At 38.4% G+C, this 25,272-nt stretch overlaps 2 protein-coding genes across 11 annotated transcripts in view; one reads left to right on the top strand and one right to left on the bottom strand.

Moving 5' to 3' along the window:
- DCL1 (dicer-like 1) overlaps positions 1–10,397 on the bottom strand; it is a 30,760-nt gene extending 20,363 nt beyond the window's left edge. For both annotated transcript variants that reach the window (XM_089142564.1, XM_089142565.1), the window contains exons 1-5: positions 8,672–10,397; positions 8,449–8,562; positions 7,654–7,864; positions 6,971–7,365; positions 6,658–6,889 (exon numbers count right to left, since the gene is read on the bottom strand). In XM_089142564.1, coding sequence (XP_088998690.1) covers positions 6,658–6,889; positions 6,971–7,365; positions 7,654–7,864; positions 8,449–8,562; positions 8,672–9,790 — 2,071 coding nt within the window. In that variant the 5' untranslated portion in view covers positions 9,791–10,397. The remainder of the gene's footprint in view (positions 1–6,657; positions 6,890–6,970; positions 7,366–7,653; positions 7,865–8,448; positions 8,563–8,671) is intronic.
- A 6,047-nt stretch (positions 10,398–16,444) lies between these two features.
- Positions 16,445–25,272, top strand: part of LOC149030285 (Plastid-lipid associated protein PAP / fibrillin family protein) — a 50,963-nt gene continuing 42,135 nt past the window's right edge. Inside the window, exons 1-3 of one of the 9 annotated variants that reach the window (XM_089142557.1) lie at positions 16,445–16,729; positions 16,846–16,953; positions 17,076–17,210. In XM_089142557.1, coding sequence (XP_088998683.1) covers positions 16,568–16,729; positions 16,846–16,953; positions 17,076–17,210 — 405 coding nt within the window. In that variant the 5' untranslated portion in view covers positions 16,445–16,567. The remainder of the gene's footprint in view (positions 16,730–16,845; positions 16,954–17,075; positions 17,211–25,272) is intronic. The other 8 variants (XM_089142555.1, XM_089142556.1, XM_089142561.1 and 5 more) reach the window with 8 other exon arrangements.

The following is a 25,272-nucleotide window of genomic DNA, read 5'->3' as shown; positions in this document are numbered from 1 at the left end:
TCAGTACTGCTGGACTTTTAGGTATCGAGTTGTTAGAATTGCTGGTTTTTAGTTTAGGTAGGGGTGTCAATGGTGCGGTTTGGAGCAGTTTTAGGCCGGGCCAAACGGTTTCGGGCTGAAAAACCCCCCAGCCCATTTAAAAGATAACGGTTTCGGTGCGGTTTCGGTTTGGTACGGTTTGGGTTCGGGTTGACTAACGGTTTGGCCTAATGGTTTGGATTCGGTTTGGCTAACGGTTTGGACTAAATTAAAAATCAATATTGAAATTATTTTTTTTTTCCTCAACTCCAAATCCTAGTTTCTCACACACAAAACTACAAAAGATAGAGGACGAAGACTCCAAGTAGATACAACGATAAGTGATGGCATTAGCTTGATCCAAACCACCCTCCACCCTCAAAAAATAAAGAATTTAAATTTTTCTATCATGTATATATGGTGAAACAGCATTAACGATTAAGATTTAAGACTTAAGAGCATAGTTGTCACAGCGACGAGGCGATGCAAGGCGGTTTAGGCTAATTGAGGCGATGAGTCGACGAGGCGCCCTCCGAGGCGCTTTTGAGGCGGTTGAGGCGTTTTAAGTGAAATTTTTAGTGTACATCTCATTCACTCTAAATCTATCATATCTTATATAATAAAAAAAAACTAATATCAGACTACCTCAAGTCATCCAACATACTACAAACCACACATATAGGTCCTAAATAAAAAGTCGCAAGAAGAAAGGAAGAGAAGAAATTGCTTGTCACTGGCCACTGCTTGCCGGAGTGTCGCTGCGGGAATGGAAGAGTAGAAGAGAGGAAGAGAGAAAGAGATTAGGGATTAGAGTGAGAGTGAGAGACTTGAGTCAAGAACTTATTCTCTTTCAATTTTGTTTGTTTTTATTTTTATTTTAACATTTGATCACATGTAGCGTCATTATACATATGCATATAGGTTCAAAAAATAGATATTTTACAATCGGAATCTAATAAGTATTTCAATATATGCCTTCGATTAGGCATCTTTCTCGTGATTTAAAAAAGAAAGAAAAAAAAAGCGGACGCCTTATTGCCTAAAAATAAGGCGACGCCAATTTGAGGCGCTCCGAAGGAGCCCAGACGCCGAGGCGACGATTAAGCGACGCCTTGACAACTATGCTTAAGAGTTATCAATTAAGACTTTTAAATTTTAAAATAATAAAACTAAATGAAATTTGAAAATTAAAAAGTTAACGATTAAGATTAAGACTTAAGAGTTAAGAGTTATCAATTAAGACTTTTAAATTTTAAAATAATAAAACTAAATGAAATTTGAATATTAAAAAGTTAAAACTTAAAACTTAAACCGTTAAACGTGTTAACACTCAACTTTCAACTACTCAAACTCGAGTCTCAACGTCTCAAACACCGACATTCATGGATCATTAATTACATTTAAACAATACCAAAAAAAAATTAATTACATTTAATATTTTAATTTTATTTATGTAAAAGACTAACGGGCTGACGGCACACGGGCTGCCCCGGGCCAGCCCGAAACCGTTCGGGCTGAGGGCCCTCAGCCCAATTACGGCCCATTAAGGATCGGTTCGGGCCGGTTAGGGCTATAACAGGCCGGTTCGGTCCGGTTTTAACGATTCGGGTTGAAAATTGACACCCCTAAGTTTAGGTGTCTTTAGGTCAGACTGTGTAGGGTAGTAACCCGAAGTGGAAACGAATATTCCAATATGACTGGTTCATCAAGTGCCCAATTGACTCAGCTGCTCCAACAAAATGGAGAGATCTTAAAGGCCATTCAAACAACTCAAGAGGAGTTAAATAACCAAAGGGCAACACAGGCAGCCCAAGCCACCACCATTCAGGCCATAGAATGTAATGTTCGGACCCTTGCAACACGACTTACAGCCATAGAGGGACAGCAAGAGCAGCATGGACATAATACTCAAGCCAATGGACCTAGGAATGAAAACTACCAAGTGGACCACCAGAACTTTGACCACCGCCTCGAGGATCTTGATAGAACTGTGGATAATTTCCAAGGTAATGGAAGAGGAAGAGGTAGAGGTAGAAGTAGAGGTCGTGGAGCACGTGGACATCTTGGTCCTATGCATCATGCAACCTATGAGCATGACAATGCTCTTGACACCCATGATAGAGGGTTCGATATTTGGAGGATATCAAGGTAGAGGCCACATCTTATGATGGCCAAATAGATGCGAAAGTCTTACTAGATTGGATTAGACAAATGGACAGGTACTTTGATTTTTATAATATGTCGGAAGAGGCACGCTTTAGGTTTGCTAAGATTAAGCTTACCAGGGCTGCCCAAGATTTTTGGACAGAATTAGAGTACCAAGAGAACAATCTAGGACTTGAGCCAGTGACCACTTGGGTTGAGATGCAAGAAAGGCTTAAAAGGGAGTTCTTACCTATCACCTATAGGCCTAACTTGTTGAATGAAATGAACACCCTAAAGCAAGGGAAATTAACCGTGACTGAGTACATGGCCAAATTCAATGAACTTAAGATTAGAAGCCGTACTCGTGAGGATGTTAGCAGACACTTTCTAGATTTATTACTAGACTTAACTCAGATATCCGGTCACGACTGCACCCCACTTAGTGCAAGATGTCCCTCAAGCCTTTAGGATTGCTCTAGAACTTGAGACGTCCATGAAGACTTTTCCTCAAAAGAATAGCTTTCAGCCCGGAGAATCTAGTTTCCGAAGGTCTACCCCTAACACTACCAATTTCAAAAGACCCCCTGTTAATACACAGCACCCAATTGATAACAAGGGTAAAAGCATTTTGGGAACTCCCCCCATGAAAGCTGGCCAGCTCCAGTGTTTCAAATGCCAAGGATTTGGACACGTTGCTAGGGATTGGGGAATGCCCCAACAGAAACCTTTATGTTGGAGGGCAAGACCATGTGGATTTAGATCAGGATGATGATCAAGAGCCTGAGTATGAAGACCATAGACCAGATGAGAACATATATGATGAGGATCTTGATATGGTATACGAGTCTAAGCTTTGAGTTGTGCGTTGTATGATATCACAACCCAAAGATACTGATGATTGGCGACGGACTAATATTTTTATTACCTATACTTGCCATCAAGGTAAGAACTGTCGAGTCGCCATAGATAGTGGTAGCTGCATGAATGTAATTGCTCAAAGTGTTGTTTCCAGAATGGGGCTCAAACCAGAGGCTCACCCCAAACCGTACAAGGTTGCTTGGGTCAATCAGTCTACTATCCCTGTAACCCTTAGGTGTTTAGTTCCCCTACATTTTGCTGGTTATGAGGATAGAGTGTGGTGTGATGATGTCCTAGAGATGGATGTTGCTCACATCATTCTAGGGAGGCCATGGTTATATGATAGGGATGTCACTACCTATGGGAAATCTAACATCTATATCTTCGAATATAAAGGGAAAAAGATCTGATTGACCCTTACCGCCCCAAAAGTGCTTAAGGTTGTGGAGCATAAAGGCAGTACCATCAAATAAACTTGCTCTAAAACACTTGGCATACTAAATCAGCAAGAATTTGAAGTTGAGTGTAAAGAGTCAAGAGTTGTTTATGATCTAGTTGCCTCACAAAGTAATTTAGATACACATCACACATCAGACAAATTTGTAAATAGAAGTCTAGGGAACATGTTGCGTTGTCTTATAGGAGAGTACCTTACCAGTTGGGACCGGGTCCTTACCGGCTTACCCAAGCCGAGTTTGCCTATAATAGCTCTAAGAACCAAACCACTGGTCTATCACCTTTTGAGGTTTGTCTAGGATACCAGCCCAAGGCTCCTATAGACTTTATTCCAACTGTGTCCAGCTCTAGGACTTCCCCATCACCCGAGTTTTTTGCGCATCACATATCTGATTTACATGCAAGTATAAGACAGCGAATAACACTGATTAATGATCAATATAAGTCCAAAGCTGATATGCATCAACGACTGCAAGAGTTTCAAGAAGGAGATATGGTGATGGTTAGGATCAGACCGCAGTGTTTCAACAAAGGGAAAGCGAGAAAGCTACATGCTCGTAGTGTAGGACCATTCGAGATTCTAAAGAAAATAAGAACTAATGCCTATGTTCTTAATCTACCAACTAACACGGGGATCAACAATATTTTCAATGTGGAGGACCTTGTACCCTTCCATGGCATTCCTACTGCTGCATCTTTCTATCCAGATGACCTTGACACCCTTCCCCTTGTTTTTGATGACCCTGCTGGTAAGACCCCTTCACTACCTACTACTTCAGTACCACCTATGCCTAAATTTCACAACAGAGTTGAGACAATTGAAGAAATCCTTGATGAGAGAGTTACAACAACAAGAGAGGGAAGTTACAGAGAATTCCTAGTTAAGTGGCAGGGACATCCTGAGATCGACAACACTTGGATCACGATGGCGGAGCTACAACAACTTGACCCAGACATGCTAGAGTACTACCAAAGCCTTTATTCAACAGAGGTGAATTCTTCAAAGTTGGGGAGAGTTGATGAGAACATTAGTGAGCAGTTCCGAGTTTACTGGCGGCGCCAACGTAGAGATCATCCCATGACAGCATCTATGTGGATGGATGATGAGTTCGGAGGTTATCAGATTGCTAGGATCCTATGGTTCGATGAGAAACACTGCGCATAGGCAATTTGTCATGTTATTTTCCTTAGTCTTAGTGGGTTGGGTAGTAGTTTACTATTGAAATATTTTAATTTCATGTTTAAGTCTTTATGGGCTGGGCCTAAAGTCTATTTTGACCCAATTTTGAATTATTTTGAGTTTGGGTTATATTTACAACTTAAGTTGGGGTTATTTTGGGAATTAAACATGTAGGGTTGTGAAGAATCAATTTTTTTATTTAAACCTTGTATGGAATTCGTTTTTGGCAATGAATGAAAGAATTTGAAAAAAAAGAGCTCACGTTGCTTTTCTCTCTTTCTCTCTCTCATGGTGGAACCAGCACTTTCCCCTCTCTCCAAGTAATCTCTCTCCTCCTTTCACCCTTGTTTCCCACTAGAAAAATTCCCCTTGCTCTCCTCTACAAAGATCTACTCTCTTTTTTTCTCAAAAAAGACTAGTTTCTTTCCTAGAAATCTTCTTCTTCTTCCCCAAACCCCACGGTTATGTTTTTCTTGCAGATAAAGATTTGTTTTTCTTCCCTCTTTCCCTTATACGGCAGTCTAGTTGTCTTTTGTTAGTCTCCCTTCCCTTCTCTTTGTTTCTTTTCTTTCTCTCCCTCTCTCTTATCACCTACTCTCTTTCCTAAGATACACCTTTACTTCAAAATATTTTTTTCTCATTTCCTAGGATTCACCACTACTTCAAAATATTTTTTCTTTCTCTTATTTATGTTCCTAGATGCTTTCTAACCCCTGTTTTGCAGCCACGATCAGCAGGTAACATTATCTCTCCCAAAATATTTCTCATTTATTCTTTGGCAATACAAAAACTTCCCAATACTCCCTTTACATTGTTAATTGTTGAATTCCTTATTAGAATCTGATATTGATTAGGACAGCTCTATTTTTCTCTAAGTTTCTTAATACCCTTGCATTCAATTTAGTGTTATGGTGCCAAGATCCCCATCCCCTTGTTTCCTATTGATTCTTGTTTAGTTGTGCTTACCAGTAAGACTTATTGTGTTTATTTCTCTACTTTAGCTGTCTTACATGCATGATTAATCAGATTTCAAGTGCTGCAAATTCCTTTTCTTTACTATCTGTCAAGAATAGGTGTTTAATTCTAAGAATAGGGTTTAATGTAAAATGATGAATTGTCAAGAGACAAGACTAAACACTTGGCTTCACCAGAACAGTTTTGACAACAAAAGGAGAACTGTACAATGACATGAAGAACATAAGTCAACTGAGAACCTGCTATAAAACACTCTAAGACCAATATCTTGTTCTTTATCAACTTAGGACATATCAAAAGGGATCGATCAAGTTGCACAATCCCAATTAACTCATTAAATGAGTTCAATACAATCCTCTAATTCCAACACAACTACAACTTTACAAGTACAGTAAAAGCTTATCCCACTGTTCATAACCATTTGCAGTAAACTAAAACTAATCCTCTGGCAACTAAACTAAACAAGAAACCCTTCAAACCAAAGCAAGTACACCAAAAGCAACCTCACATTTTCCCACTTCTACAACTAATAAATCAAAACACCATGCTTCAATCAAGTAATCGCCGGAAATACTTTGTTCTTAATCAAAATGACTTTGTCCCAGCTAGGTTACTAAGATATCAATTACATCTTTTACTGGAAGTGCTTTTATAGTTCGGCATCCAAAAGAGAAAACACTAGCACATGTTTGGCATGTTTCTACATCTATCAAATCAGAAAACACTGCACATTACAGTTAACCATTTTAGCATTTCTTCTTTGTACAAACAATCACTAAATCTCAACCCAGTGACCTCCTCCTCCATACTGCAAATCAGTAAATGAATTTACTGCATTCGTTAAGTAATGAAGAGTTGAAGACATAAGTCAATTGGATTCTGGAAGTCGCTGGATGCAACTTCTTATCATTCTAAATACACCATAACAGACATGTAGATTCCAACAGAATACACTCATAAAATTCTAATTTATTTTGAAAATGGATAATTTGAGTAACAAGACTAGGCAAAATAGTAGTACTGACCATGACTGTCGGGGAGCTCTCCCTCCTCAATCTCATCAATGGTAACTCCATCAAGAGCACCATTACTCTCTGCATTTATATATTTTGCTTCTTTATGAGAAGCAGCTCCCTCAGACAAGTGACACTGTAAGAGACAGACAACTTTACTCAAGTATGATTCTTGGAACTTCACATCAAGCTGGTAATTTGCCCTTTCATCATTTTGTAAGGCCATCAAAAATGAATGTGCAACCTGAAGAAACGGATGAGCAGATCATGTACAGGTATTTCTAAATGGACACAAATACAAGTTAGATTTAATATGGGAGGTTACCTTATAAGCACACCACTGTCCTAGTTCTCCCAAAGCATAGTTTATGGCCCTCAACTTCTGAATCAGAGTAGCGGCTCCATCACTTTCTGTTCTTTCAGAAACACCATAAACCAAGCGTAACTCTTCTTTTGCCCCAGCATCTCTAGCCCCCATGAATTGCCATTTACTCCTTCTCGAACTTGCATGGGCAGCTTCTTCGACCGCTTGTTCCATTTGCTTTATTTGCTCATGAAGGGACAACAAAGTAGCTGCTTTGTCATATTCAACAACAGTTTCTGAAGGCATTGGGACATATTTCTCCAGCTCTTTACGGTCTTTTATCGTACAAACTACAGAATCCAGCTTGCTTTCAAGATTACGAATCTTAATAGCACAATCCTGTTGGCTGGAAACACCTGTGCTTGGAAAAACCATAAGACGCCTGATATGCTAATAAATTTCTATTTTATCTCAAGGGGTAGGTGTTTGTGGTTGAAGAAGAAAGAGGTGAAGAAAGATAAACAATACGAGAGGAAATAAATAAGAACAGAAATTAGAGGTTCTAGCATAAAAAATGAACCCAACACATTTTTCAGCAAAACTCATGGTAAAGTAAAGATGGTGAAAGGAGAGATGAGGAAGAAAAAAAAGCAAGAGAGATAACAAAAAAGACAAACCAAGCTGATTGGACAATGGAAACATACCCTTCAAATTGACAGGAGAGGCTGTCATCCCAAAGACAGCTGGTCTCTTCTCCTTTGGAGTTGTATGATAGAACTCAGACATCACTAACGAATACGGATGTTTCTTCACAGCATGATGGCACTCGTCCAGAATAAGGAGATGAATGGCTTCCATTTTGATTATGCTGTGTCGGAGAATGTTCAACAAAATTTGAGCCGTCATTACTAGAACCTGCAACAGAAAAAAATGGTACAGTTCATGGGTATGGGTCAGTACATGCACAATTTACTCCAACACATGTAGGTCAAGCAACCTGACAGAAGAGTACAAATAAAGTCAACTGATAAGTACCCATACGGACAATATTTAACCAAGTAACCTTGGCAACCTCTTATTTAAAATAAATTAAAAATTAAAAATTAAAAAAGAAAATGTTTTAATAGGTCTAGAATTAGTTTTTCCCTGCGGTTAATCAAAGCCCAGCTTCCAACATTCTGGAGTGCAAAACACATAAAGGGTCGTAGGTGAATTGATGATGCCAAACTGCCAGTTGCAAAGAATGCCAACCGCATTGTAAAATACCGATGGTTGTCTAATGAGGCTGCAAGTTGTGATGCCAGCATATAGAAGATATGAAGAGTAAGAAACTTAAAGATACAGGTGACTTTTAGTCCAATGTCAGGATTTTATTGGTTTTACAGCCAAGATAATTCACAGTAATCAGATAACCATGAACTAAAGAAAATACATTTAACTGAAGTAAAAGCAACTATGAATCATGTTAACAGCAACAGATGTATAAAATTCAAAAATACCTGTTTTGACTCAAACTCACGCTGCCACTTACGGGCATCCCAGAAATCTTGGCCCATTTCACCACAGAAGTGGCCTACTTTGTAACCTGTTCTCTCTCGAATAACCTCTGCTTGCTGAAATTAGAAAGTGATCATGATATCAACTCAGGATGCAATGCAGGGAATTGTGGGAGTAACACACGTAAACTGGGAAGAAGAAAAAAGGCAGGCAAACACATGTTACCTGATAAACAAGCGGCACTTTGGGGACCAGAAAGATGGCCAGCAATTTCTTGTTTTCTCGGAGCAAATCATTGCAAACACTCTTGATAAGGAGAACGGCTATTAGAGTCTTTCCAGCACCAGTTTCAAGAAAAGCGATTGTGTTCTTCTTCTTAGCCTGATCGAGAACATCTAATTGGTATTTCCTAGCCTGCTCCTCAGCTGGTTTCTCCTCCTTCTCATCGGGTTGTCTATCAATTCTCTCAATGTGTTGCGGGCTTTCTTGCTTGGTTCTCTTTGACTGTCTGTTATTCTCAGCTTCCCAAGAACCTGAATGAAAAACAACCTTTCCAGATCGATCCCGCTCCCAATAACCTCTTCTATCTCTGTCTCTGTCCTTGCGGTCCCGATCCTTGGTATCCCTTCTGTCACCACAGCAAAGTTCCCTCTTACTACTTCGAACAGTATCTATCCTTTCAACCTCCTCCCAACGGGGCCTCTTCCTGCTTGAGCGTACCCTGGACCAATCATGCCGAGAAACAGGAAAACCCCTCTCAGCAATTGAGTCACTAGGACGAGACCTTTTGATACACCTGTGAGCATCACCGCCCAAGTTACTTTCTCTCCTAACATCACTGTCCCGACCCTCCCGCTTACGGACTCCTCTGTTGTCTTTCAGAGAGCTAACGAGAACCCCATTGCCTATAAGAGGAGGATTTGAAGAGGTCTTTCCATCGGATTCATGATGCCCGTCTGTAGGATCGCAGTCAACCGGGCGAGATCTGGCCGATAGAGCATTTCCTGAAATCATCCCATTCGACTCCTCAAGCGATGCGGTAGCACGGGGCCCGACTTCAGTAGCGACAACAGTCTCATCTTCGACGACAGGCTGCAGGCCGCAACCGTTCTTGATGTTATCAAGGATTCGATCAATCCCACCAAAGAAACAAGCATCTACAGCCTGACTAGAAGAATTATCGACTGTGTCTGTGTCAGGAGCAGTCGTATCGAAATCGACCAAATCAGTGATAAGGTCGCACGAAATATCCTCAGAAGCATCGAGCCAGTAAGAAGCTCTAGCGTCGTCGGGGGGAAAATTCACTCCACCACCGGTGCTTCCGGAAGCCCTAGTCTCCTCCATTGATGACAAATTAACTATTCCGACAACAAGCACATCCACCAAAAGAATCAATCAATAAAGCATCAAAACTCCTAGAGGCCGATAGAAGAAGAAAGGGGAAAGACAGCCAGTCTTAAATTACAAGGGCAACGGAGACCCAAAAAGAAGGGAACGAAACAACAACAAATATATATGATGGAAAGAAAAACAAATAAAGTTATCGAACAGTATATGCTAGGTTCAGTGATTGCTGGCTGTTAACTCTTTCACTCACTCCCTCCACCGCTGCAAACAGTTCCTTTTATTGGTCCCCTACCAACAAAATGTTGCAGAGAACGTTGATAGACCGTACGAAGCACGCAACGCAGCTGAAACTCAACTGAAACCCAATTGGAAAAATAATTTTTTCTAGAATCCGAAAGAAGCCAACTGTGAAGATTCGAACGGTCTATCGACGCGACTCTGTTCCACTTTCTTCCTTTATCTCGCCTCTCCTCTCCTCACAGTCTTGATCTCTTCTCTCTTAGTCTTTTTGATTTCTTTCTCACGCACCCAAAACAGCCGGTTCAGACAGACACATAAAAAGGAGGAGAGAGAAACAGGACCTAAACGAAATAACCAATTTTTATGTATGGCCACAAGGGCGGACGGGCAAGAACCCTAGTGAAGGGATTTTATATTTTTTTATTTTGGCCAAAAAAAAAAAAAAGGGATTTTATATCACGTGGACCGTCCCATATGAACCGTTAGTACAGTGGAATGAGAGAAAAGAAAATGAAATAACACTATTTTATATAAAATATAAGAAAAATTAAATGTTAATTCCATTTTTATTATTGCCCTAAAAAAATACTACGTGCAGATACACTAAGCCTAGTGCGGTTTTGTTGGTTTTGTTGGAGTTGTGATATTTATGTTGGCATCGAATGTAAGATTATATTATTTGTATTTATTGAACCTCTTCATAATTAAATATTACAAAGTCTAACCTATTTTAAACATTCAAGTGTTTTTGCTGAAACAATCGCACATTAAAATTAAGATCAACAATTTCATACAGAATAACACAGGGTACGTTTATTAAAATGAAATTTCCTTATATCTTACAATAATTGACTTAATTAATTGGTTCTTCAATTTATATGGAAGTTTGTACTTCAATTTATGTAGCTTAGGCTGTCCCAAAATTAATCATCTTCCATAATAACGGGTAGGTAATCATAAATAAGCACATAAAGCTTTATTTGCAACTATGGAAACATATTCTATAAATAAACATTTTACAGGATTTCTATAACTTCCATTTGTACTAACTTTTATCCATAATAATTATAGAGCGACAGGTAACACATATCTAAGAGTCATATATTTTTGTAGATCAGTTAGTAAGCCACTTTTCCAAACTATATCTTGCAAATTTTCATTAGATTTTATAATAAAATTTGCAAGACAAATTAAATCATCTCCTTTGTTGTTTGTATTCATCTTTAAATTGAGCAAATTATTAATCATACCATTGACCATTAGACATCGCTAATGAGTCATAATGGCCATGGGTACCTTGATACACATTAGCATGGTTATTTGTAACAAATACAAGAATATCAACGTCATTTTCCAATTTTTATAATAATGAAGAGTAAAATTTACAACATAATAATAATCTAGTAGAAATTGTAGTATAACAATCATCTTTGAATCACAACCTTTGAGGATATGATGTCAATGTTCATCAATTCCAAATAGCATTATTACTGATATGGAGAAAATATAATTGAACCCGGTTCAACCTTGGTTCGACCCTCGACTCCGGTCGGGACGAAAGGAATCGACTTGTTTCCGAGCGGGCCGGGCCAAAAGGTAGCTTGTTGAGGAAGTAAACTAACTCAGTAACAATCACGCCCTAATCCGCTATGTTCGGGATGGACTAATCGTCAAAGAGACGGGTAGCAGCACTTGCAGCAGATGCTTATCGCTATTATATTGATGACTACCACATAACAGTCATATCAACGAAGGAGTTATCTATTAGCCAAACCTAATACGAATCTATCACTCAACGGATCTATCCGTTAAGATCTGACGGCTATCCGAATAATGCTCAAATACATCAAATGAAGGATATTTGAAGGTACACTCTATATAAGACATCACCTACCCACAAGGTAGAAGGACACATACAATATGAATTGTATTATCGTTATTCATCCATTAGCTTTGTATTCAAGTAGAGCTGTTTGTGATTAAGTTCATCAATTGACTTATCCTTCGGAGATGGACTCCCAATCCCAACGGGTCGGGCCACATCGATGTTGGTTTTTGCGATCATACGCAGGAGATCTAAGGGCTGAGTAGATTTTAGACGCATCTATTACAAACCACTTCTACAATGTATATCATTATAACCCAATACGAAGGGATGAAGAAGTCTAACATATTACATCATTGGCTTATATTGAGAAGAGATAAAGGATAGTCTAGTCTACCCTTCAAAAAATGGGAAAAGTATAGAAGAGTGAAAAACTTTAACAGGAAATAAGTACATCACTCGCTTATGGTAAGAAGATAAAAGGGTAGTTTACCCCAACCCCCTTCTCCTCGCCTATCAGAACTTTATCGAGTCTATTTCTAATAAATAAATAAACCATCTATTTATCTATGGATGAAGGACACATATTCGTTAGTCATATCCAAAGATTAAAGTAAGATTTTAAAATAATTTAATTTTAATTTTAATTTAATCTTAATTTTTGGATATGAGTGATGAACAGGTGTCCTCCATAAAAAATAAATGGATGGTCGTCCGCTTATGATTATTAAAATTTATTGAAAAAAAGAAGAAGAACAAAGAAAGATAGGAAAAGAGAGAAGGGGAGAAAACTAATTCGGCTGCGTTTGGTTCCGAATTCTGTGGAATCGGATTCTATGCAGTCATGATTCCTGATAAGAAAAATCGTTTGGTTCAAAACTGATCAGCATCTACATGACTCTACAGATTCAAGTGATTCAACAATAGTGTAAAATGGTGATTCTCTGGTCCAATTAGAATAATCAAATTGAAGCCATGATATAAATAAAGCTGATTCCACATAATCACACAACACGACCTAACTTCGTGATTGTTCAAACCCTGCCTCTCGTCTGTGATGCCAAGCTTCCTACTTCACCATTACCAAAGCTCCGATGATCATTGCGTGCGGCCGACCTCCGTCATCTGGCGTGCAATTGGAGATCTTCGTCCTCCTTCCTTACTCTGAACCCTAATTTTTGAGGTAACAATAAGACCATTCTTCCTGTGTGCGATTAACCTTCGTCTTCTGTGCGTGCAAGTGGAGGTTTTCGTCCTCTCTTTCCTTACTTCAAATCCTAACTTATGAGGTAATATTTCGAGCCCTTCTTCCTCTGGTTGACCGTTGGTTGTTCGATGAATTTCTTCTTCCGTTTCTTTATTTATTCCTTCCTCTGCTTATATGTTTTTCTTAATCCGATCAATATAAGAGCTCGAGTTTGTCATCGTGCAGGTATACAGATCTCGTGTAGTTGATATAAGAACCGTTAATAGATTTTTTTTTTTGGTTATAGTTTATATTAAATGCAGGACGTTCATCTGCTACTGACGGAGGAGATTGAAAGAAAGAAGGCAAGGGTTCAAGAATTATCCAAGGTCTAGTATGAATACCATGTTACCCCGAAAATGTAAGAAAGATTCCAACCTTCTCTCCTTAATTATTTTATATTACTATTTGGTGAATGAAAGCCTATCATGAATCCATTGGGTGAATTGTGATTCCTTAATTCAGTTGCCTGAATGTCTTTTCAATTTAAAAAATGATGGTTAATGCAGAATTTACTTGCAGTCAGTTGGGTGCCTTTTGGTTACGAGTGGAGGGAAGGGAAATGAAAATAAAACTAAAGAGGAGACTTTTCTAATCGTTTCCAATAACATTTGTGTGGCGTGTGGCTAAAAAATTGAATTTTATTTCAGTTTTTAGGAAATCTTTTTTATCTGAATATGAAATTCTGAGAGTTTGTTGATCACTGAAGTTTTCATTTTATTTTCAGTCAAGTTTTGGGTGTGGACCTCATTTAGATTGGCTAGTTTGCCAATGTTCTCCTCATCCCATCAAGCATTTTTCTACCATGACTTGAAAAAAACCAATGCTTATATTATACATTGTTGGTTATTTTGGCAAGAAATCCTTAATGGAGAACATCCCAGTGTCATTTATAAATGGATTTAGTCAGTTACTCGCACAGCTTAAACTTATACATTGTTGGTTATATTGTATCTTCGGCTGAGGATGTTGGTGTAGCAATATCATCAGCAGCTGCAGACTTGCAGCAATTGAGTAATGATGAACTAGGTCATTTGCCTTTAAACCCCCAAAGAGTAACATGGAAGAGGCCCCTGTGGCTTTAGACAGTTCATCAGTTCATCATTCAGAGGCCCAGTATGCCCTTTTAGTCATGTTACTTGTTGAATTTTTGTATATATAGGTTCTTTATCGAGTTTAATGAAGATTTGATCTACTACAACAGAAATGCTGAGTACTATGGAGATGAACAGCAGATTATAACCAATTTCTGTGTGGTTATCCTCTAAATCGATGTCAACTGTGAATTTTTCACATTCATAGTCTTGAATTGTAGCTTTTTCTTTGCAATTAGAGAGGCAAGCCAATGCCTTATGTTTCACTGTTTCAGCTTTTTGACTTTGATTTGTTCAAAGTAGAGTCTTTCAATATATACTTCTACCTGTTGATCTTCTGCATTTGAAGCTTTAAGAACAATACCTTCTTTCTCAACTTCAGACTCTTTTTCTGCATGTCTTCTTTGGTTCTACCTTTGATGGTGCAAGAATGTGCTCTAACAGTATTGGTGATATTATCTAATCCACAAATTGAACTTTATATATGGCTGCTCCAAGTTCTCTTCAGCTTCAATGTCTTTTTTGGTTCACTAGTTGAGTTGAGAGCTTTCTTTTGATATGCCTAGGTATGTATTTTTTGTTCAGGCCTTCTTTCATCTCCTATGTGGGTGGTCTACAATCTAAATTGAGGTTCTTTTCATAGGTTCTCCACCTTTTGTGCTGCACCAAACAATCTTGTTCTAGTCAGCTTCAGCTTTCTTATTTGAAAGAGTTTGAGCTAGCCAAAATAATAATCCAAGGTTTCTAACTGGTCATGTGATATTTGTGGAGCATTACCTGTCGTCCTTATTTGGTATGAGATTGACCCTCTGTTATTAGAATAACATTAGATGAGCTTTGCCATATTACATTGTCTGGGTTTTCATTTTGCAGTCGCAGATAGAATGTTATATTGTGACAAGGGTTCTCGATGTTATGAAGAAAAAGGAGCTGGGTGATGGTAGTCTGTGTCACTCCAAACCAATTTGAATGTCTCTTAATTGGCTCAATATCGATTGGACCTGCCGGAATTGGGTGGATTTCTCCAGATTCACTTCAATTCTTTCTCCACTTGGATAGTTTTGGATGTCATTACAGCTTTTTCACTCAGTTATGGCCCTTCTTCATGGGGATGGTTGAAACTTGCAAGTCATGAGGATGAGGGTGGGTTTTAACATATACATAGTACAAAATTGTTTCATAATTGCATGTACAAATTTGTTTCATAATCATTTGGAATGATTTTCTTGTATTCATGAGCTTGAGAGAAAGAGTAAGGACAGTTCCAAGTAACATATGAGAAGAGGAAGCAGTTATCCAAATTGAGGATCAAGGCTGCAGAGGATAAGCTTGGTTCCCAATTGGACATTTTTGCATCCGTTAAATATTAAATGTTCTCGAGTTCTAGTGATTAATTTTTTTTCCAAACGACATTTTTGCCAAGAGTTAGCTGGGTGTTTAATTGATCTACAGTTTTTGCACTGCACTTTGAGAGGATGGGATGACATCGTTCTTTATGGTATTTTAAGTATGTAGAACTTAAATTCTTCTGCGTGAATGAGGAGACGCATGAAAATTTTTTCAGAGGAGGAATTGCTGCTTTAACTGCCTCTCACTATATAAATCTACTTTGTATCAAAAGTGGAAGGTATGCAAAACGTATTAACAACAGCTTGTTGCTTTTGCGATCCAAGCCAATTATTTGATTTGGGTTGTTTTAAACAGTTAAACCTCACGGAAAGACCAAAGTGCTATGTGTCCCAAGACTAATATGATTAGTTAAACCCATCATACGAGTCCATTGCAACAACCTATCATACAAGGATCCATGGAAATCACATGGGATGCAATTCAAGCATTGTCGGTCTTCAAATAAGCTGTCATTTCTAAACTTGAGAGCATTTTTAGAGATTTAGTGGCTTAGTAAACATATATGTAAAAAGTGGATAAAGTTGAAAGATTATAACGACACACTCTCATGAAAAATAGATGTGTTTTTTTCTAGCTCCCAAAGATAAACCCAGATGAAATGTTGCACAATTCTTGCAATTTAGAACAAGTTAGTTGGAGATTGAGGAAAATATTTTTTGAATTGAATAAATTTTCAAGTGATTTAAGTTAAATCCACCTATAAAATCAAGGTAACCAAATAGTTTTTTAGACAGATTCACTTGTTAGAATTAGGTAACTAAATGATTTGTTAGAATCAGGGTAACCAAATGATTTTTTAGACAGATTCTAACAGTTGTTTTTAATAATGATTATTTGAAAATATGATTCTGAAGCGGATTCCAGATTCCCAATCGCAACCCTGCTATTTTTTCAGAAATAGAAACGGGGTTAACTGATAAAACTTAAAAGGCAGCAAACGTTCTTTTATCTGTAACGTTATGAATCTCAGCATTCGTTCCCTCTTGTCCTTTCCACTCACAAGGGGCCTCATTAGTGATAAGAGGCCTGCAATAGCTGCAGCTTGCTTGACGAAGAAACGCGCTACTCATGGGATGTTTTTGTGTACAGCTACAGCAAGTATTGCAACAGAGACGACTACAGTGAGTCACCGACTCACTGTGCATCTCGATTCCTTCCTTTTTTTAGTTCTTATTATTTCATGTCTCATTAAGTTAATCATCTGCCTGCTGTTGTTTCTTGATATTTTGTGAACAAGAAGTATGAGCGCGAGAACCAGAAATACAATCTCTTAAGAGCCATCCAAGATACACAACGTGGCATTGTTGCAGACTCCGACAAACGATCGTGTATCGAGGAGTCTCTGGTTCGATCCATGACTCTCTATTTTGTTATCCTCTGCTCGTTCGTTCTCTCTGTCTGTGTGCGAGCGACGCTGCTTTCGTTTTGAAGCATCGAAGTTATTTGTGTTACTGTTATCACGGGCAGGTGTGCGTGGAGGGATACGACGCAGGTTCGCCCATCGATCTGGCGAAATTAGACGGAACATGGCGATTACAGTATACATCTGCACCCGACGTCCTCATTCTACTGGAGTCCGCTGCAAAGCTTCCTTTCTTCCAGGTAGTCAATTTTCTTTTTTCCCAATTATGTAGTTATTTCGTTAATAAATAATAAGTGCTTGTATTGCCGCTGAAGACGCTTACAATAACGATAAATTGTGAATTCAGAGACATGTGGGTTTTTTTTTCTGGCAATGCGGAAATCCAAAACGCATGGAAGTTTTAATGGACTCATCTAGCTTTACGTTATCGATTATGGGATGGGATCTTACCCAAAAAGAAGGAAAATAATTATGGGATGGAGAAAAGGTTCTCACCTAATGGGATGCGACCTGTTTATTTTATCATAAAAACAAAATGCATTAAGGATAGTTTGAAAAGTTACAACTTGGCATCCGGTGAGAACCGTAGCCGAGGTTTGTAGAGTTAGGTACTATTATTATATATATCAATGGTGAGGGTTTGTAGGAGGGTGGGGATTTAAAGTTACAAAACAAGGCACAATTTGCCTCAAGTAGAATTTTCACTAAAGGTGGTGTATAAATAAGAGGCCATGCGGACTGATCTGTTTTGGATAGTAAGTTTACTACCGGTGGTTGTTTGCACCATATTTCCTTGATGGTGATCTGTAGTTTCTTTGCTTGCTGTAATTCATACCAAATTGCCGTAAGTGTTGCCTCTAATTCATCACCTTCAGTTGTTCTTCCATCACCTAAACTTATAATGTTAACTTCTGCAGTGATCACCACACTCCAGCCAGCTTTTTTTTGAGATTGGTGATTTACCCTTGTACACAATAAGGTTGGTAAGTTAAGAATTTTTTTTGGGTAATGGGATGCGACCTATTTAGATAAATTAGGTTAAATATAGATTTTAGCCATACTATTAGTTATTTATGCTTGTGGGTTGTAGACCACTTAGGCTTAGCCTTGCTAAACTTGAGTTTAGCTGTGTGACTAAAGTCATTTATGCTTCTGGTCAAGATACTATTCTTGCCACCCCCCCCCAAAAAAAAAAAAAACTATTGTTTCCAAAGTTGCTGGTCCTTCTAGGCACGTCCGATATTACTTATGTTTTGAAGCATATGTATCTCGCCTAAAATGTTTTCTTTTCTATTTATGTGTTAAAAATGCTTTTGAACAATAAAATTGTTGTAAAACAAAGTCAGTGGTAGTAGATGTATTTTCTAGATTTACTTTCTATTTTTGTGTTTTCCTTATTGAGGGTAGATTTCCTAGGATCTCTTATTTTATTGTAAGATTCCCACACTGGGAAGGTTTAGTTAGTTTTGTATTTGGCAAGTTTTGGATATAATATAGCTCCTACTGTGTCATCCTCACACAAATTAGGATTTCTTCAACTCTTTCAATATGGTATCAGAGCCAACTCTGATCCATCACTGAACACCATCACCACCTTCATCCCTTTATCATCTTCTTTCTCTATCATAAAGCACCACCCTCCGTCGTTGCTAAACTTAGAATGAGAAGAAAACAGGGGAGAGGGGAGACAGAGAAACAAATAATACCTATTGCAGGAATCATCGAGCACCATCACCATTGCCTAGCAGGGGTGTCAGTGGGTCAGGTTTGGCCGGGCCAGCCTTGAACCCTAACCAATAACCACTACCCTAGAGATTGAAATTGAAACCTAAGCCAACCAACCCTCAACTCGGTCCGCCCCGACTAACCCTGATAAGCATGGGTTGGCCCTGATTAACCCTGAACCTGGCACTAATTTTTAGTGAGAAACAAAATGTATAATAATATTGCCACTAAATAGAATCGAACCTATGACCTCTTTGTTGAAAACTGTTGGTTTTATCAACTAAGCAACATTTGATTGTTATATTATATATTATTTTGGTACTAAATAACTTTTAACTTTAATTAAATTAAACTAACGTAGGGTTGGGTTGGCTTAAGGGCTAAACCTAAGCCCGACCCGACCTTGTGAGGGCTCATTATTTTGTAACCCAAGCCCGCCCTTTGGATTGAAAAAATTGGGCAGGTTTGGGTCGTGTCGGGTCAACTAGGTTTTATTGACATCCCTATCCCCTAGACCTCTGCGACCAAAAAAAAAAAAAAACCTGTGATAGCTTCTTTTGACCTTCTTCTTTCTTTAGTTTTTTCCTATCGTTTGTTTCCTTTTACTGCAGTCAAACCCTGTTTCCCCTATTGTCCTCGCAACAGAACCCATTGAACCTTCTGAACCCACTAAAATCTAAACAAAACCCATAACCCATTGCCTTACGGATTGCCTCTTCAACCTGCAACAGAAAACCTATCAGCACAGTGAGCACACCATCGCCACACCTTTTTTCTTCTTCTTCTTCCGTTATATCCTCTACAACTACAAGGCGAAATTAACTAGAACCAAAACCAACTGTCGACCCATCCAGCCCAATCAAACAAACAACCATAATCAACTAGAACCATTGGACCCATTAAACCCAACAAGTAAAACCCAACCAACAAGGCCATGCATCCTGTGACATTAAAAAAAAAAAAAAAAAATAAAAAGAGAAGAAAAAGAATTCTTTGTGAGTTGTTGGTGGTGAGCACCCTTTTTCCTACCATAAAATCATAATTTTTTCTTATTCCTAATTTGCTTATTGGTTCCTACAATGGTCGACACAGTGTCGAGGCCTATTCTAGTGCATTTGGCATAAAGGATCCTCCCTTTTCTTTAGCTTATCGGGATCGCGATTCTTCTCTTTTTCAAATGACCATTGTTAAAATTAATGGCACCAATTATTTTCGTTGTTGTCACTCTGTTTCACTTGCAGTTGGTGCTGGTGGTCTTACTGGCCATCTTAATAGACCTTCCATCAAGCCTTTTACACCTGGTACAACTGAAGATAAGTGGGAGACAGATTAATGCTTGGTTATGGGATTTCTTCTCAATTCTATTTAACTAAATATTGCAGAGAGTTACCTTCTTCTTCCTGATGTTGTCATGATTTGGAGAGTTGCCAAAGGAATGTATTCCAAGGTTGGGAATGATGCTCAATGCCTTGGAATTAGAAGGAAAATTTACAAGTTGCAATAAAAAAGAGCTTACCTTGTCTCAATACTATAACACTCTTCAAGACTATTATCAGATCCTTGACTTCTACGGCCGTTTTACTCCCTCCTGTCTTCTAGATGAAGCTGCTTATTTAAAGTGGGAAGACAAGTTTAGAGTGTGTGATTTTCTTGCGGGGTTCAATATTGGGTATGATCAGATTCGAGCATATGTTCTTTGCTGGGAGCCTTTCCTTTCTCTAGAGTAAACCTATGCTATGATTAATACTGAAGGCAGTCGAAGGACAACTACCATACACATTCAAACATTTGATAGATTTGCATTAGTGGTTGGTTCTGGTAATAATAAGTCTACTTTTGGTGTTTCTCGCCCTCCAATAAAGTGCGAGTATTGTGGAAAAGAGTGCCAAACAAAGGACAAGTGTCGGAAGTTGCATGGATGTCCAACAAATTCTCAAGGAGGAGGTATAAATGGAAATAGGGGCAACTATCAAGCATCTGCAGACCAAGCTAGTTCTAACACCCTGAGTACTCTAGCACCTCTTTCCTCAGACGAGTTCCAATGCCTTCGCTAGTTGATGTCCATACTTGACTTATTAGTGCCGCCTTCTAGTGCGAGTGTAGCTTCTGCAATTGTTCCCTTTATTGATCCATAATTCCCCACAGGTATTTTTAGTTGTCACAGTGTCACTTCGACTTATCTTTCCTGGATAATCGACTATGGGGCAACTGACCATATGATAGGCTCATCTTCCTTGTTTCATACTAATTCATCTATTCCTTTTGCTCAGGATGTTCAAATGGCTAATGAGTCTCTCTCCCCTATCTTTGGGAAGGAATCCATAATTTGTTCGCCTTGTCTTACCTTATCTAATGTCTTGCATGTTCCTAAGTTTTCAACTAATCTTTTATCTATTAGTAGTCTTACTCGTGATATGAATTGCAAAATAACTTATTTTCCTTCTTAATGTGTGTTTTAGGACCTGAATGGGGTGTATGATTGGCAATGGTAGACAAAAAGAGGACTCTACTTGTTGGATGGGTCTCCACCAGCTCTTTCTCCGACTTTTAGTTCCACCTCTCCTGCAATTTTTATTTTATTGTAGTGGCATCGTCGTCTTGCTCACGTCCTGTTACCTGTTTTGTCTAAGTTATTTTCTGAGCTGATTAAAAGATGTAATTTGAACGATTTTTATTATGATGCCTGTATTTTGGTCAAATCGACTAGGCATGTTTACCCTATTTCAGATCATCGTAGTAAAGTTCCTTTTTTAATTATTCATTCTAATGCGTGGGGCCCTTCTCGAACCATGTTTTTGTCTAGTCATAGATGGTTTGTTACCTATATTGACTGTTGCATTAGGACCACTTGGGTTTACTTACTTCACCCAAAAAAAAATGACATTTTCTTGTGTTTCCAGGATTTTCAAAGGACTTAGTTTGGGGCGATAGTCAAAATCCTTTATACGGATAAAACAGTTGAGTACTTTGGTGGAGCATTCCCTTCTTACCTCTTCGACCATGGCATAATACACCATATTAGTTGCGTTGACACTCCACCTCAAAATGGGGTTGCTGAACGCAAAAATAGACATCTACTTGAGGTACGATGTTCCCTTATGTTTATCATGTAGGTGCTTCCTTGATTATTGGGAAATGCGGTTCTTATTGCAACATATCTAATTAATCGAATGCCTTCTTGGGTCGTAGACCAGCATTACCTCCTTGAGGTTCTTTTAGGGACAACAACCTTTACAGTGCCTCCTAAGGTTTTTAGTTGTGTTGCCTTTATCTGAAACCGCCATGTTCATGGTAAATTGGATCCTCGTGGGTTAAAGTGCGTTTCGTTGGGTTATCCTCCTACATAAAAAGAGTATAAATGTTATCATCCTGGTTCTTGTCGTTTCTTCATCTCTATGGATGTTTTTCAGGAACAAGTTCTTAATTTCCCCCTTACACCTATTTATGGGGAGAGTCTTAGTAAAAAGGTTTTGGTGTTGATCCTTCTTTCGATATTTCTCCTGAGATTCTTGCAGATGATCCTCATTTGGAAGATAGAGTGACTAGATAGGAACAACTGGTAGATGATGTGCAGGGGGGAGCTTAGACCTCTATAGAGCTATCAAAGAAAGCAGCGACCTCTTCTAAATCCAGCAGTTGGAAGCTTCCATTCTTAGGCCTGAAGAATCTGTTCCTCAATATGAGTCTGTTTTTGACCCTTCCTTCGATCCTACTTTGACTTACCAATTGCATTGAGGAAGCAACCACGTACTTGCACCAAACATCATATTTCCAATTATATTTCATATCAATTCCTGTCTCTAGAATTTCAAAGTATTATTTCGCATTTGTCATCTACTTTTGTTCTAACACTTGGCAAGAAACGTTATCTCACTCAAACTAAAAGGAAGCTATATATGAGGAAATGCAAGCTTTGGAGAAAAACAAAACATGGGAATTGGTGACTTTGCTTGCAGGAAAGCTGACTGTTGGGTGTAAATGGGTGTTCGTGATCTAGCACAAGACAGATGGGACTGTTGAGAGGTATAAGGCAAGATTGGTGGCCCAAGGCTTCACTCAGACTTATGACATTAACTACCAAAGAGACATTTTCCCCTGTTGCCAAGATGAACAAAGTTCGGATACCAAAAAGGCATTTGGCCTTGTTGCCAAGATGAACATAGTTCGGCGTGTTCTTTCATGTGTAGTGAATAAAGGGTAGAGTCTACAACAATTAGATGTGAAGAATGCTTTTCTACATAAAGAACTTCAAAAGGAGGTGTACATTGATGTACTACCCGGAAATTCTATTGCCGAGACTTATGGGGAAGTGTGTAAGTTGAAGAGGGCATTATATGGACTGAAGCAATCTCCAAGAGCATGGTTTTGAAGGTTCCATAAGTCCATGATCTTTAATGGCTATAAGCAGAGCAATGCAGACGACACTTTATTCTAAAAGAGATGGTTCCCCCACTGCTGTACTTCTAGTATGACTATGTGTAGATGATATTGTGATCATTGGCAACAGTGAGGATGAGATTTCAGCATTGAAGACTATTTTGGGAACTAAATTTTTGATCAAAGACTTGGGAAGCTCAGATATTTCTTAAGGCTAGAGTCGGGAGATTCCCCTAGTGGTGTGCCTCTTTCTTAAAGAACGTATACACATGATCTTCTTGAGGAAACTAGGATGCTAGGGTGTAAGCCTGCTGAGATTCTCTTGAGGCTAATCTACATTTAAAGGTAAAGAGGGAGAATTGGTGGGAAAGTTAATCTATTTGTCTCATACCAGACTAGACATCACATTTGCAATCAGTCTCATTAGCTAGTATATGCATGATCCCTACTCCTCTCACTTGGATATAGTGTGTCGTATTTTAAGGTACTTGAAGGCCATTCTAGGAAAAGGGATTTTGATTTTAGCTCATGAACACTTGAAAATTGAGGCATATATAGATGCAGATTGGGCATGTTATCTAGATGACAAGAGGTTTACCTCTGGATATTGTGTGTATGTAGGAGGGTAACTTGGTTAATTGGAAGCAAGAAACAGGCTGTGGTTGCAAGGTCTAGTGTTAAGGCCGAGTTTAGGGCAATTGCCCAGGGCATTGGCTAAAAATGGCTACTTCAAGAAATTGGGTCAGATTTAGAGGTTCCTATACAGTTGTACTCAAATAATAATTCAACAATCAATAGAGCTCACAACCCAGTAAAACATGACATGACCAAACATGTGGAGATTTATAGACATTTCATCAAAGAGAAGATTGATAGACATTTCATCAATGAGAAGATTGAGATGGGTTGATTCAAATCACTTTTGTTACATCAGGCAACTAACAGGCTGATGTGTTTACAAAGAGCTTAAGCACCAAGGTCTTTAGTGGAATTATTGGCAAGTTGGGCATGATAAATATCTATGCTCCATGTAAGACAGAGTCAATGGTGTAGAAGTATTTTCTATATTTACTTTATAATTTGTGTTTTTCTTATTTAGGGTAGATTTCTTAGGATCTCTTTTTTTTTTGTAAGATTCCCACACTGGGAAGATTTAGTTTGTTCGGTATTTGTTAAGTTTTGAATATAAATAGAGCTCCTGCTGTGTCCATCAACACAAGTCAAGATTTCTCCAACTCTTCCAAGTTCCAACAAAAATAATGTTCGGTAAACCTGTTTCAACCCTCATTTTCAAACATAGAGGCGTAGAAGATGGGAGTTGTAAGTGTTTGCTCTTATCTCTTCTGTGTTTAAGCCTCTTATAGAATTTTTTTGGAAACTGTTAGGAAAGAAATTCCATAGAATGTAAATCTCTCTTATTGACTAATGTGTGGTAAATGACCAAGCAAGAGGTGGGATACCACGAAGAGAAAGCGTTCCTAATAAAAAAAGCTGTTTTTGTAATTGGGACATATTTTGTTAAACCGCCCATAAAAACCATGTTCTGACTTTTCTTTGGAGAATGTCCAACAAAAGTTTCCATTGAACGAATAATGGATCTGGACCCTAAAAAAGATAATGCTTTAGAATAGGAATGGGTGATCAAATGAAATAAAGCAGCTTGATAGGACCCCATACCTAAAGCCAACATAATATAACCCAATTGAGACATTGCAGAATAGGCTAAACTTCTCTTAATGTCTTTTTGAGCAAGAGCCAAGTTGCTTCTAATAGGACTGTTATTATACCTTTCAAAGAAATTAGATACATCATATAAGGTATGGCTGTAAAAAGAGGAAGAAGCCGAGCTACAAGAAAAATTCCCGCTGCTACCATAGTAGCTGCGTGTATTAGAGCCGAAATAGCACTATAGGAGTAGGGCCCTCCATGGCATTGGGTAACCATACATGAAGGGGGAATTGTGCAGATTTGGCAACTACACCGACGAATAATAAGGAAGCACAAAAAATAACAAATAAAGAATTGACTCCATTATTACAAATGAAGTTATTGAATATTTCAAACAAATCCTGAAATTCAAAGCTACCCGTTATCCAATAAAGACCTAAGATTCCTAATAATAAACCAAAATCTCCTACATGATTAGTTACAAACGTTTTTGATAAGCATATGCCGCAATGGGCCGTGTGAACTAAAAAC

The sequence above is a fragment of the Hakea prostrata genome, chromosome 1, assembly GCF_041222555.1.
Source record: "Hakea prostrata isolate BN-2017 chromosome 1, UWA_Hpros_2, whole genome shotgun sequence".
NCBI lineage: Eukaryota > Viridiplantae > Streptophyta > Magnoliopsida > Proteales > Proteaceae > Hakea > Hakea prostrata.
Note: the sequence above shows the minus strand (reverse complement) of the source record. Positions and strands in the feature narration are given on the sequence as shown.